This window comes from Phalaenopsis equestris, unplaced genomic scaffold, assembly GCF_001263595.1.
Source record: "Phalaenopsis equestris unplaced genomic scaffold, ASM126359v1 Scaffold000146, whole genome shotgun sequence".
NCBI lineage: Eukaryota > Viridiplantae > Streptophyta > Magnoliopsida > Asparagales > Orchidaceae > Phalaenopsis > Phalaenopsis equestris.
The window spans coordinates 172,027-184,908 of NW_018164588.1; the positions used below are offsets into that span (position 1 = coordinate 172,027).

Here is a 12,882-nt window from a genome sequence, read left to right on the forward strand (position 1 = left end):
ACCGCTCTTTAACCATTTCTGACTCCTAGGCGCCAGCTTTGGGCACCTAGACGCCACCCTATAGACAACTCCACCGTTTCGCCCCATTTCGCTCTGTTTCAGCTCTGTTTAGCTCTATTTCTGTTTTGTTTCGCCCCGTTTCGCTTTGTTTCAGACTCTTTTCAATCCAATTTGTTATATCTACAAAATAAACATGAAAATAACATTTCTTTAAAGTATAATTTCTTTCAAAAATATGTGATAAATGTAAAGAAGATTAAATATAGAAAGACATATCGAAGTGTGTCAGGTAAAAAAATTTTTCTTCCTCGTTTTGACTCTAAATTGCACTGTTTTTACTTCATTTTCTCCATAAGTCCATTTATTGTACCTGGAACCGAAATCATGCAAAATATTTTTCTTTAAAGTGTGATATAATTTAAAATGAGTATAAAATATATATGAAAATGTTTTCATTTTTTTAGGCGCGTCACGCACGCCTTGGAGAAATTTATCTAAGGGCATAAGGCCTTTTTCCATGTGACGTAAGTTCTTTGGTATGATTGTAGAGTGAGTGAGCTCCATTATAGCAACATTACTGTATCATGCTACTGTAAGGAGTTACAATAGCGCGGTATTGTAGGAAAAATTCAACAACTTGAATGCATATTTAATATTTTGTTTGGTTCAATACTTTTTAAGTGAATGATTTAATAAGCTTGAGAAATTAATAAGTGTTGAAATTCGAAATAAAGCTGCTCAATATTTTAGATAGGAGGCAGAGTACTTAAACCCAATTACAATAAACATAATAAATGAAAGAAATAAATCAGAATAAAACAACAAGAGAAAGAAAATAAATCATAATAAAGCAAAATAGGAAATAAATAATGAGGGAATAAGAACAAATATTAAGTACTAATAGCTAGGGATTGCCGTTACAATCTATTACTCCCCTCAAGTTGAAGCATGAGTGTCACTCATGTTCAACTTGGATTTGAAGTTATTGAAAATAAAACATAATAAAGCAAAATATGAAATACATAATGAGGGAATAATAGCAAATAATGAGTAATAATGGCTAGGGATTGCCGTTATAATCTAATGCTCCCCCTCAAATTGAAGCATAACTTGGATTTGAAGTCATTGAACAAAAGGCGAGAAAGATTTTTGGTGAGTATGCCCGCTAATTGACCACTGGAGGACACATTTGAAACACAAATCTCACTATCTTTTTCTTAATGAAGTGTCTATCGATCTCCACATGTTTAGTATGATCATGCTGGATTGAATTGTGAGCAATGTTGATTGCGGCATTATTGTCACAGAACAGCTCTAGCGGGACAGACGTCATACAAAGTTTACAGAGCCTGATACATAGCCAGAGAGCTTTACAGATTCCCAAAGACATGGACCAAAGCTTAACTTCGACACTGCTTCAAGCAACCACAATTTGTTTTTTGTTTTTCCACGTGATAAGCTTGTTCCATACAAATGAGCAATACCCCGAGGTAGAACAACAATCATGAACTGATCAAACTCAATAAACATTTGTATAAATAGTAATAGATTGAGAGGTGTGACGAAAAAAAAATAAATCATTCTGATTGTTTTGAGTTTGCTCATTCTGATGTATGGAGACATTATTCTATTTTATCTAATGATTTTTTATATTGTCACTTTTATGGATTTTCTCGTAGACTTGGCTTTACTTTATGAAATCTCGTTTAAAGTTATTATCATAATTTCAATTCTTTTATGTTGAAGTTAAAACTCAATTCAATGTTTCAGTTAAGATTCTGAGAAGTAACGATGTCGAAGAATATTCTTTGCATCCTTTCAGTCATACATGACACAAAACGGGAAGCTGCACCAGTCATTTCGTGTTGATATTCCATCCTCAAATGGAGTAGTTGAATGAAAAAATAGACATCTTCTTGAAATAGCTAAAAGCTATTTTGTTTCAAACCCAGTACCCAAGCAATACTGGGTTGTTGCATCATGTTTTTTTTTTATCAATAGCCTTCTACCATTTTATAGAGCCAAATACCTTACCAAATTTTATTTCCAACTTCCAACTAACTCTCTCTTTCCCATTGAATCACATATATTTGGGTGTATGTGTTTTGTTTGTGACACCTGTCCACAAATTTCTAAACAGGACCCTAAGTCATTAAGTTGTGCTATTTTAGAATACCCTTGTTTGTAAAAAGGGTATTGATATTTCTCTTTTCCCTTAACTAGGTACGTGATCTCTGTTGATATCACTTTTCTCAAACAAATCACATTCTTTGGCAGCTCGTTGTTGCTTAAATTCTCATAAGATTCTGATGAGTTGTTAATGTATTACATCATTCGTTCAATTTCACTTCCACCACCAGTGCCTCAACATAAACCACTTATCATCAATGCTTATCCAAGAAGACCTCGTTCCCTTGATCCTAGTCTGGCACTAATATCCTCTTTATCATTGAATCCTTCTCCTATGGCCTTGATTTATTTGTTGCTCTTCTAAGAGGTAAACATAAACGTGTCTATCACATTTTCTCTTGTGTTAACTATGATTAGTTATCTTCTACTTTATGCTCTTTTATTGCTTTCCTTGATTCTATTGAAGTCCCAGGTTTCATTTAACAACCCTATTCAATTCTGGATGGCGGGCAACAATGCCTGATGAAATGAATGTCTTAGTTGAAAATGGAATTTAGGAACTCAAGAAGTTTGGATTGTTGGTTGTAAATGACTCTTTGCAATTAAGTTTATTCTACCGGATTTGTAGCTCTTCTCAAAGCTCGATTAGTTGCTAGGATTGACTACTTGGATACGTTCTCTCCAGTAGCCAAGTTGACTTCGATTCATCTTTTTCTGTCCTTGGCTGTAATGAATAATTGGTTGTTGCACCAGCCTGATGTGAAGAATGTTTATTTTTGCATGGTGATTTTTTAGAAGAGATATAAATGGAGCAACCTCTAGGATTTATTGTTTAAGTGGAGTCTGGGAAAGTATTTCATCTTCGGAAGTCACTATATGGATTGAAACAAAGCCTTTGGGCATGGTTTGGAAGATTAAGCCAAGCAGTAGAAAAGTTTGGGACGTTGAAGAGTAAAAGTGATCATACTGTATTCTACAAGTAATCTACTCCTGGGATCTTTTTTTTGATGTATATGTTGATTACATTATTATTATTGGAAGTGATGTGTAAGGAATCTTATTATTGAAAGCATTTCTTCAAAATCTGTTCAACACTAAGGATTTGGTTTCCTTGAAGTGCTTGGGGATTGAGGTTACAAGGAGCAAGAAGAGTGCATTTCTATCTCATCGAAAGTATGTTTTGGATTTGTTAGCAAAAATGGGGAATTAGATGTCAAACCATGCAGTACTCCAATGTTTCTTAATCAACAATTTATCAAAAGTGGAGAGCCTTTTAATGGTCCTAAAAAATATAGGAAGTTAGTGGAAAAATTAAACTATATCACGGTGACTCGCACTGACATTGAATATTCGGTTAGCACTATAAGTCAGTTCATGTTTTCCCCAAACTATCTCACAATGACCTCAAAAATGCTTCTAGAAAAGGGATTCTATATCAAAATCATGGGCAGAAATATTGAATGTTTCTCTGATGCAGTTTGGGCAAGTTCCAAAATTGATCGAAGATCCATTACTTTATTATTTTTTTTTTGTTGGTGGTAATTTGGGTTCTTGGAAGAGTAAGAAATAAAATATACTGGCACGACCAAGTGCAAAATCTGAGTATCAAGCAATGACATAAGCATCGAGTGCATTGATGCGAGTCTCCCAATTCCTGACCGAAATGAGTTTTAAGATGACAGTTCCAACTAGGACTATCTAAGAAGCTCGTAGTTCGTGAGTATCTCGTGTTCGATTTGTTCATTAAGCAAACAAGCCGATTGCAAATAAATTTTTTGAGCTTGATATATAAATAAGTTGAACACAAATAAATGTTTGTTCATAGGTGTTCAACTAGATTTCACTCGAATTAATTAAATTATAAATAAAAAATATTAATATTATATTTATATATTAAATTTTTATATTGTATTTTAAAAATTTTAAATTTTATTAGTTTTTAAATAATGTGAACTAAGATTGCAAACGAAAAATAATTTTTTGCGTTGAATGTGTAAATTCATAAGAATTGAGTGGTATGTGTGTAAAAGCCCCAAAATAATATCATAAATATGTATGCTCCAACTTGAGGGGAGAGTTATGAAAAACATTAAATCTAATGCTTATATATTTGGTAACATAATTTGAGGAGATCTAAGTAGATTATTTTTCCATATTGGAGATATTTCTAACCTATAGTGTTAGGAGTGTCTATAAATATGTATCATATGATTTCGATTGTGCAAAAAAGAAAGGATGTCTTCCCGTGACAAACGTCATATATGAAGTTTCCTCCATTATTGTTTGTTGCGTTTACTCGTTATTCCCCTTGAAGAATGTGAGCATTTTTACGCAGCTCTGGCATTGGATGCTCAAGTAAGAAACACTTTTTTTCTTTTGAATATTTCTCGTTTTCTTGTTTACATTGCTCATGTCTTCCATATATTTTGTGGTGCCAATTAGGGCTCTTCACGCTTTAGAGCAACATAGAACGGACAAACGAACATCCAATTCCAATGGGAGTTCGTCAATCTGCTGTGTTTTCACTTTGTAATTTTAGAAATAGAAGACTTCCAATTGTTGTTCTTCACTTTTAATATACCACGGGGGTAGTATCTAGGTTTGTTATGCCATCTTCTTCAATCACTTTTTCCTCAAATCTTTAAAGTCTATCCTTTCAGACTTCGAGGAATTGCTATTCCCCCACACAGTTCTACAAGTTCATTCCCTGAATCCTTGGAACGGTAGCATCTAATGTTACCAAGTTGATTGTGGGTCGTAACACAGCTATACTGGCTACTACTACCACGTTTTTATTTCACAAAGTTTTATGGTCATTTTATAACGTAACATCTATATTTTTCTATTAATGAATGCTGTCACTTGTAGTATCAGAGGTTTGAGTGGATTAGAAAAGTTTCAGGTTATTGACTTCCACCAGACGGTAGAAGTGAATGGAATTCGTTTTTGGTGCTACACAGCTGGTCATGTCCTTGGAGCTGCCATGTTCATGGTGGACATTGCTGGCGTCAGAGTTCTTTATACTGGTGACTATTCTCGTGAAGAAGACCGCCATCTCCGTGCTGCTGAAATCCCACAATTCTCTCCTGATATATGCATCATAGAATCCACCTATGGCGTGCAGCTCCACCAGCCCCGTGTTATTCGAGAGAAACGCTTCACAGATGTGATCCATTCAACCATCTCTCAGGGAGGACGAGTGCTTATTCCGGCATTTGCCCTTGGGAGAGCCCAGGAGCTCCTCCTCATCTTGGATGAATACTGGTCCAACCATCCTGAACTTCACAACATCCCCATCTATTATGCCTCCCCGCTTGCTAAGAGATGCATGGCTGTTTACCAGACGTACATCAATGCAATGAATGAGAGGATACGGAACCAATTTGCAAACTCAAATCCCTTTGATTTCAAGCACATCTCTCCTTTGAAAAGCATAGAAAACTTTGATGATGTCGGTCCGTCAGTGGTGATGGCGAGCCCAGGTGGTCTCCAAAGTGGTCTCTCTAGACAGCTTTTTGACAGGTGGTGTACAGATAAGAAAAATGCTTGTGTCCTGCCAGGTTATGTTGTGGAAGGGACACTGGCAAAGATCATTATTAATGAACCAAAAGAGGTGACCTTAATTAATGGCCTCACTGCTCCTCTAAATATGCAGGTATATTACATCTCCTTCTCAGCTCATGCAGATTTCGCGCAGACAAGTACCTTCTTGAAGGAACTTATGCCTCCCAACATAATTCTTGTCCATGGAGAAGCCAATGAGATGGCCAGGCTGAAGCAGAAGCTCATCACTCAATTTGCTGATCAAAATACAAAGATAATCTCCCCAAAGAATTGCCAGTCCGTTGAGATGTACTTCAGCTCTGAGAAAATGGCCAAGGCAATAGGAAGGCTGGCTGAAAGGACGCCAGAAGTTGGCAGTACTGTCAACGGATTGCTGGTTAAGAAAGGCTTCACTTACCAGATTATGGCATCTGAAGACCTCCATGTTTTCTCTCAGCTGTCCACTGCAAACATCACTCAAAGGATCTCTGTTCCTTATACTGGTGCTTTTGGAGTCATAAAACACAGATTAAATCGGATATATGAAAGTGTGGTGTCCCCACAAGAGGAGGCAGACGTGCCAACAATTATTGTTCATGAGAGAGTAACCATAAGACATGAGTCGGAGAGTCTTGTGAGTCTGCAGTGGACTTCTGATCCGATCAGTGATATGGTATCGGATTCTGTTGTGGCCTTAATCTTGAACATAAACAGGGAAGGTCCTAAAGTAATTATGCCTGCGGTGGAGAACAACAACAACAACAACAAGAGGGAGGAGGAGACTGAAAGGATGGCGCAGAAGGTGACATTTGCTTTGCTTGTATCCCTTTTTGGTGATGTGAAGGTTGGGGAAGAAGGGAAGCTGGTGGTCACGGTTGATGGGGATGTTGCTCGTTTGGATGGGAAGAACGGTGATGTTGAATGTGATAATGAGGCTCTCAAGGACAGGGTGAGAACAGCATTTCGTCGCATTCAAAGTGCCGTGAGGCCGATCCCGCTATCCGCATCTTGATCTACAAAGTAATTTATTTTATTATATATGTTAACTGGAAACTGAAACTTGTTAACCAGCAGATAGATAGTTTCATTTTTGTTCCTTGAGCACTTTGGTTGTTAGTGAAGGAACTGCGAGTCATGTCGTGGCAACATATATAATTTAAAAAGCACCGAGACTCAAAAAAAAAGGGGGAAATTGTTTTTCCATACAAATCAATCTCTTATGTGATTCCAGTTGATTGAGAGACTAATCAATCTCTTATGTGATTCCAGTTGATTGAGAGATTGAGAACAGCGTTTCAGTTTTTCTCAGCTGACGAGCAGCTCCAGCTGCCTCTAACAGCATATTTGTATTTCTGAGGGTTGTCCTCTGTTTTCATTAAACTCCCTGATCCAAGTAGTTTTTGTTGCTTCATTTTTAAGCTTTACTTCTTTCGGTTATCTCGGATTTTTATGCTGTTCTTGATTTTTCTAATACCTAAATACCCAAAGTCTGATATTCACACTTATTAAAATTTTGTTGTCTTAAATTTATGTGCTAAATTATATATTTTTTTTGAAAAAAAAGATAATTAGGGGTATCAATTCGGGTCGGCGGGTCAGGTTCAAGGGCGATTTGAAAATTACCTGACTTGAATATGTTCAATTTGAACCCAGCATAAATGATAAACAGGTCAAACTCTTTGATTCAAATCTGACTCAAAAAATATTTGGGTTAACCGAGCTTGAGTTTTGTTGAAGTGTTGGTTGAATTTTTAGCACCCTTAAAAGATGATAATTTTGATGTGATGTTAAAGACATGTCCACGGCCAACCTGATCTTTAAACGTTACGCATGGACCATATGTACTCGCATAAAAAATTTGTGATATTTAAATAGTTGAGAACTGATGTGATGTGAGAGATTTTAGTGAATTGTTTGTACAGAATTGACCGTGTCCACGGCCAACCTGATCTTCCAAATCTTGCAAATCATGTTTATAATTTAGTCATTACAAAAATTTTAAATATAATGTAATAACTATCTAAAATATTGAATTATATATAATATTTTAATTACTCAAAATTCTTATTTAAAATATTTACTAATGGGTAAAAAGGATGATTGAAATGAAAATATATATTTATAATTAAAAATTTTAGTGATTAAAAGTTTTGAAAAAAAGATAATTAGGGGTATCAATTCGGATATTATATATATTTATAATTAAAAAAGATAATTATATATATTTATAATTAAAAATTTTAGTGATTAAAATATTATGTTGAATATTTTGGATGATTGATATGTAAATATTATGTTTAATATTTTGGATGATTGATATGTAAAAAAAATAATAAACTAAGAAGTAAATGAAAATGGATTGATAGAAATTATGTAAACAATTTTTTTCAGCTATTTGTGGTTGTGGGCTGGAGATTTTGAGAGAAGTGAGGGAAAAATAAATACATATCTGGGTGGAAAATTATAAATTATGGAAAACGGATGATGAAATGTGGTGATGAAGTAAGGGGCAGGCGCGATGACTCAGTACTGGGTTCAAGCCATCCGACTCCCTCCGCCTCTGCACCCCCACTCCTGCTCCAAGCCTCTCTTCTCCGTTGGCTTCCCGCCCCGTAATTCCTCCTCGCCGCCATCTCTCACTCCGCCGGCCGCTGAGCTTTCCCGTCCCCTCGACCCCGATTTAGAAAACCCCAACCGCTCTGGCCGGTCCAACGCCCTTCGCTCCCGTCTAAGCCAGCTATGCAAGGAAGGTCGGATCGAACTCGCCCGCCGCCTTTTCGATGCTCTACCCCGCCCCATCCCAACCATTCTTTGGAACGCCATCCTCATCGGTTACGTCTGCAACTCCTATCCCGATGATGCCCTCAGACTTTACCAGCTTATGAACTCGGATTCAGATGCACGCTCCGACCACTACACCTACTCGTCAGTCCTCAAGGCGTGTGCCGACTCACGCCGCCTCCGCCTTGGCCAGTCCCTTCACTGCCGCATACTGCGCTGCTCTCCCACAACCCCTACCAACCGTGTGCTCAACAACTCTCTCCTCAACATGTACGCCTCAGCCCTCGACACCCACCATCTCCTTGTTGTGGACGCCGTCCGCTTGCTGTTCGACAGAATGCCCAAGAAAAATGTGGTGTCCTGGAACACTCTGATTGGGTGGTACGTGAGATCCGGCCGCCCGGCCATCGCGCTGGATCAGTTTCGGCGCATGGTTGAAGCGGGAATCAGGCCCTCGCCCGTCAGCTTTGTGAATGTCTTCCCTGCGACCGTCTCAGCTGCTTCAGTGAAGGGATCGAACTATTGGCCCGACTTGCTCTTTGGTATGCTCATCAAATTTGGCATCGATTACGTTGCAAATGTATTCGTCCTGAGTTCTGCCATTTTCATTTATTCTGAGCGTTCGGATATCCAATCTGCCAGGCTGATCTTTGACTGTGCCGTTGAGAAGAACGTCCAGGTGTGGAATACCATGATTGGGGGCTATGTTCAAAATGCTTGTTACGAAGAAGCTCTTGCACTTTTTTTGCAAGTTTTAGAGTCTGATGAGGTTGTTGCAGATGATGTGACTTTCCTGGCGTCTCTGATGGCAATTTCACAGTTGCAGGACGACGGGTTAGGCCGGCAGGTTCATGCTTACCTGATAAAAGAAAATTCAAAGGCGCTTCCTTTGATCCTTAACAATGCTCTCATGGTGATGTATTCTAGATGTGATGATGTAAAATCTGCTTTTGATGTCTTCGGTCTGATGTTAGAGAGAGATATTGTGAGTTGGAATACCATGATTTCCGCCTTTGTGCAGAAAGACCTGAACTTTGAAGGACTTCGGCTGGTTCATGAGATGCATAAGGCAGGCCTAATTGCTGATTCAGTCACAGTTACTGCGTTGCTTTCAGCAGCATCTAATCTGGGCAGCCTCAGTGTGGGGAAGGAAACACATGGCTATCTCATCAGGCAGGGAATTGAGTTTGAAGGGATGCTCAGTTATCTCATCGACATGTATGCCAAATCTGGCTGCGTTGAAACAGCTGGACGCATCTTTGATGCGAATGATTGTGATGAGAGAGATCAGGTCACATGGAATGCGATGATTGCTGGGTATATGCACAATGAGAATCTTGACAGGGCTCTTTCTTTGTTCCGCAACATGCTTGGGAGAAACTGCTTGCCTAATCATGTGACCATCTCATTGATCCTCCCTGCTTGTGACCCTATCGAAGGAATCCAAGCTGGCAAACAGATCCATGGATTTGCTATTCGGCAACACCTGGACACTAACGTTTTTGTGGGCACGGCCATTATAGACATGTATTCAAAGTGTGGTGGGATTATCTCCGCTGACAAGGTCTTCAATTTCATGAAAGAAAAGAATAGAGTCACCTACACTACAATGCTTTCAGGCTTTGGTCAGCACGGGCTTGGAGAGAGAGCTCTTTCGCTGTTCGAGGACATGCAGTCTTTAGGCATAAAGCCCGATGCAGTGACATTTGTGGCGATTATATCAGCTTGTAGTTACAGTGGCTTAATTGACGAGGGCCTTGCTGTTTTTGAATCAATGGAAGCTTTTGGGATTGTGGCTACAACCGAGCATTACTGCTGTGTTGTTGACTTGTTAGGCAGAGCGGGGAGGGTGGAGAAAGCTTATGAGTTTGTGAGATATCTCGGGGAGAGCGGAAATCAGGTAGGAATTTGGGGTTCCTTGCTTGCAGCTTGTAAGCTTCATGGCAAGTACGAGTTGGGGAAATTGGTGTCAAGGAGATTATTTGACATGGAAAATCAAAATGAAAATGGTTCTGCAGGTTACCATGTTCTAATGTCAAATGTGTATGCTGAGGAGGGAAGATGGGATGGCGTTCGCCGACTGAGGCAGGAAATGAAAGGAAGGGGTTTGATGAAGGAGCCTGGTTCCAGTTGGATTGAGGTGCGGGATGCATCTCACAGATTCATGTCCAGAGATAAAGATCATCCAGAGAGTGACCGTATACATGCGATGCTTGATGGTTTGGCATCAGATATGAGGTCATCAGCTGAGAAAAATGATGGTTTTACCCTTACTTATGACTTATGAGCGGTTGGATTTAGATTTATGGCTCTCTACTGATGAGTCATCCCGGTTGGCATTTAGCAGCCTCTGGAGGATTGACATATTGTGGTCTCACATGGTGCACTGTTGACCTCTGAGATTGCAAGACCGGAACGAGTATTGCAAGGGGGACTCGAATTAGTCTGGAAATGGGTGAGGTTTTTTTCTTTTTTGCTCTTACAAATTGATCAGGCTCCTATAAAAATTGGAAACCTTAGGCTCCGAATGACGGGTATTTGGGCATGAGACTTTAAGATTGGCAATCCTGCAAACTGAAAAGATAGGCTTCCAAAGTTTTTTGTCATCGCAAGCTTTCTAAGCTTGAGTGCCTTTTCTAATCATGAAGAGGGTGAGATTAAAGTTTCTTGATCATCTATAGCCTTTTTTTTTATATATATTTTTGTAATATAAGTTTAGATAAATACAGCTTCTTTTTTTCATAGAGATGTCCCTGTTTGGTTACTTGGTGTAGAAGAGGAGTGTGGTGTAGACATTCATTTTATATGTTAGAAGTAAAGCATTACATATGAAGAGTATTTGAGGTTTCCTATCAAATCAAACCATTACATACTCTTGTTTTTTAAATGTTTTTTCAGGCCTGCAAGCTACCAAATTTGCTATTTTTAATGGGAATTGTTGTTTATGCAAGCTACCAAATTGTTGTTGAAAATAATTGTAGGTTTCATAAGATGGATGATGGGAATTGTTGTTTATGCGAGTGTCGTCTACGTTTTCTTGTTGAAAATAATTGTAGGTTTCATAAGATGGATGGATACCTTTAAATGTATTTTTCCAAAATTGGGCTGTCTCTCTATATATCTCAGATTTAATGAGAGGTTAGTGGTAAATAACTATGAACATCTCAGTATGAACAATGTGATGAATTTTAATAAAATTAGTACTGTTAATCCGACAAGCTTTATTAGGTTAGCGGATTTCAGGTTTACAGGTTTTTATATTCGGATAGACTATTTTAGTAAACTGTTGAAATAATACCAAATTATTTGCGACTGTTTTATAATCTCTGAATTTATAAAAGTGCTAAAATAATCAAAAGTTTTTAAATTATTGTTGACATAATTTTCATGAAGGACTATTTGAAGTTAATTTTAAAATAATTGTGGATTATTTTCATATTTTTATAAGCTAAATAAAAAAAGCCGTAACTAATTATTATTATTATTAATTTGTTGAGGAGCGCTTTCTATAATGGGCCAGGCTTTGTGCAACTCATTGTTGAGGCCTACTATGAAACACGTCAACCAGTGTAAGATGGCCGAAATCTTTGTTTCTCCCACGCAACGCCTGTCGTTGAAGTTTTTAAAGGCCAGGCGGTGGGGAAATCGCGTTAAAGAAATAGTACAGAAGGAGGGGGGAGGAAAAGAGAAAAGAAAAAGAGCAGAGGAGTCGGGATTTGATCGGAAAGCATGGCCGGTCAATCACGGCGATGGATGATACTGCTGGCGACGGTGTGGATCCAGGCTTTCACCGGCACCAACTTCGACTTCTCTTCCTACTCGTCGGAGCTGAAGGAGGCGATGGGGATCTCGCAGGTGCAGCTCAATTACCTGGCCGTCGCCTCCGATCTCGGCAAGGCCTTCGGTTGGTCTTCCGGCCTTGCACTCCTGTACCTCCCCCTTCCGGCTGTCCTTTTCCTTGCCGCTGCTCTCGGCTTCGTCGCCTATGGCGCACAGTGGCTTCTCATCACCTCGGATACCTTTAAATGTATTTTTCCAAAATTGGGCTGTCTCTCTATATATCTCAGATTTAATGAGAGGTTAGTGGTAAATAACTATGAACATCTCAGTATGAACAATGTGATGAATTTTAATAAAATTAGTACTGTTAATCCGACAAGCTTTATTAGGTTAGCGGATTTCAGGTTTACAGGTTTTTATATTCGGATAGACTATTTTAGTAAACTGTTGAAATAATACCAAATTATTTGCGACTGTTTTATAATCTCTGAATTTATAAAAGTGCTAAAATAATCAAAAGTTTTTAAATTATTGTTGACATAATTTTCATGAAGGACTATTTGAAGTTAATTTTAAAATAATTGTGGATTATTTTCATATTTTTATAAGCTAAATAAAAAAAGCCGTAACTAATTATTATTATTATTA

The 12,882-nt window shown here is 38.3% G+C and overlaps 2 protein-coding genes across 2 annotated transcripts in view; both read left to right on the forward strand.

The window, feature by feature from the left end:
• The window catches only part of LOC110021782 (cleavage and polyadenylation specificity factor subunit 3-I), a 12,125-nt gene extending 5,272 nt beyond the window's left edge, over window positions 1-6,853 (forward strand). Inside the window, exon 6 of the mRNA XM_020720422.1 lies at window positions 5,033-6,853. Coding sequence (XP_020576081.1) covers window positions 5,033-6,685 — 1,653 coding nt within the window. The 3' untranslated portion in view covers window positions 6,686-6,853. The remainder of the gene's footprint in view (window positions 1-5,032) is intronic.
• A 1,229-nt stretch (window positions 6,854-8,082) lies between these two features.
• On the forward strand, window positions 8,083-11,283 carry LOC110021783 (pentatricopeptide repeat-containing protein At3g22150, chloroplastic). The gene has a single exon (XM_020720423.1). The coding sequence runs from the start codon at window positions 8,192-8,194 to the stop codon at window positions 10,739-10,741; it is 2,550 nt and encodes an 849-aa protein (XP_020576082.1). The 5' UTR covers window positions 8,083-8,191; the 3' UTR covers window positions 10,742-11,283.
• Window positions 11,284-12,882: the final 1,599 nt, after the last annotated feature.

Excerpts from the sequence above, each read along its gene's own strand:
- LOC110021783 (XM_020720423.1), top strand. The coding sequence starts at position 8,192 with ATGACTCAGTACTGGGTTCAAGCCATCCGACTCCCTCCGCCTCTGCAC.